At 57.4% G+C, this 1,026-nt stretch overlaps 1 protein-coding gene across 1 annotated transcript; it reads right to left on the bottom strand.

The window, feature by feature from the left end:
- Positions 1–60: 60 nt before the first annotated feature.
- H310_13903 (hypothetical protein) lies at positions 61–902 on the bottom strand (the record flags this gene model as incomplete). Its single annotated transcript, XM_008881553.1, has 2 exons — positions 61–64; positions 124–902. The coding sequence occupies 2 exons, from the start codon at positions 900–902 to the stop codon at positions 61–63; spliced, it is 783 nt and encodes a 260-aa protein (XP_008879775.1).
- Between the last annotated feature and the right edge of the window lie 124 nt (positions 903–1,026).

The following is a 1,026-nucleotide window of genomic DNA, read 5'->3' as shown; positions in this document are numbered from 1 at the left end:
TACACAACGTACGCTTCCGACGTAGGGACTGCCACTTGCCTGGATGACGGCACGAAGCCCTCATCTCGGACAGCACGCTGGGCCAGCGGAATGTTCACGACAGTCATCGATTCCAACGCCAACCCTTGGATCGCTTCCTCGTGGCGCATCGTCGACACCACAACCCGCACTCCGGCATCTGCCAGCATCATGTCCAGACGCTTGGCAGGAAAGGCCACGTCGAGAGGCATCATAGAGCCGCCCACTTTGAGAGTCGCCAGCAACCCGATGGGAAACTCCAGACACCGCGACATGATGACAGCCACGCGACTGCCAACACCGACGTTGAGAGCAGCCAACTGACGTGCAACCGCGTTGGCTTGGGCGTTCAAGTCGCCGTAGGACAACCATTGCCCATCAAACTCGACCGCTCGGAGGTCGGGGTGCTCCAACGCCCGGGCTTCGAACGCGTGGTGCAGCAACTCGAACGGTTGTTCCAGCTCGGGGCCAAATGAAGCGCTGTTGATGGCAGTCACCTGATGGGAGCTGAGCGTCCACAAAGTCAACGACGTCGACGGAGAATCGCAAAGGCTGGTCAAGGTGAAGCAAAATTCGTCCAGTATCGCCCGTGCCTGAGACCAGGACATTTTGTCCGGCAAGTAACTCGCCATCGCAACGAGTTCGTCCATCGTCGACGTTGGCTCCACTTGCAGCTCAAACGTAAAGTGTTGTGCTAGTTGGCTTGTTCGATACCGTTCCTTCCACGACTCGATCACGTCCACGCCTTGCAACGTGCGTCGCGGTGGCCACTGCTGGAACGAAAACAACGTATCAAAAAGTGGTTGGTCTAATGCAACCCATTGCGCAATGTCCGTCAAGCTCGCATGGGCGTATGCCGACATTGCTTGGGATGACGCTTGCATGTGCTGCAGAAATTGCGACAGAGGCTTGGCGTCGTCAAATACCACACGGCAAGGCACCGTGTTCAGGAGCGGCCCGAATATCCTACGCCGATACACATCATCGCCTTGCTTCGTTCTCTCCTGG

The sequence above is a fragment of the Aphanomyces invadans genome (assembly GCF_000520115.1).
Source record: "Aphanomyces invadans strain NJM9701 unplaced genomic scaffold supercont1.58, whole genome shotgun sequence".
Classification (NCBI taxonomy): domain Eukaryota; phylum Oomycota; class Saprolegniomycetes; order Saprolegniales; family Verrucalvaceae; genus Aphanomyces; species Aphanomyces invadans.
The sequence above is the reverse complement of the archived record's forward strand: the minus strand, read 5'-3'. Positions and strand labels throughout refer to the sequence as shown.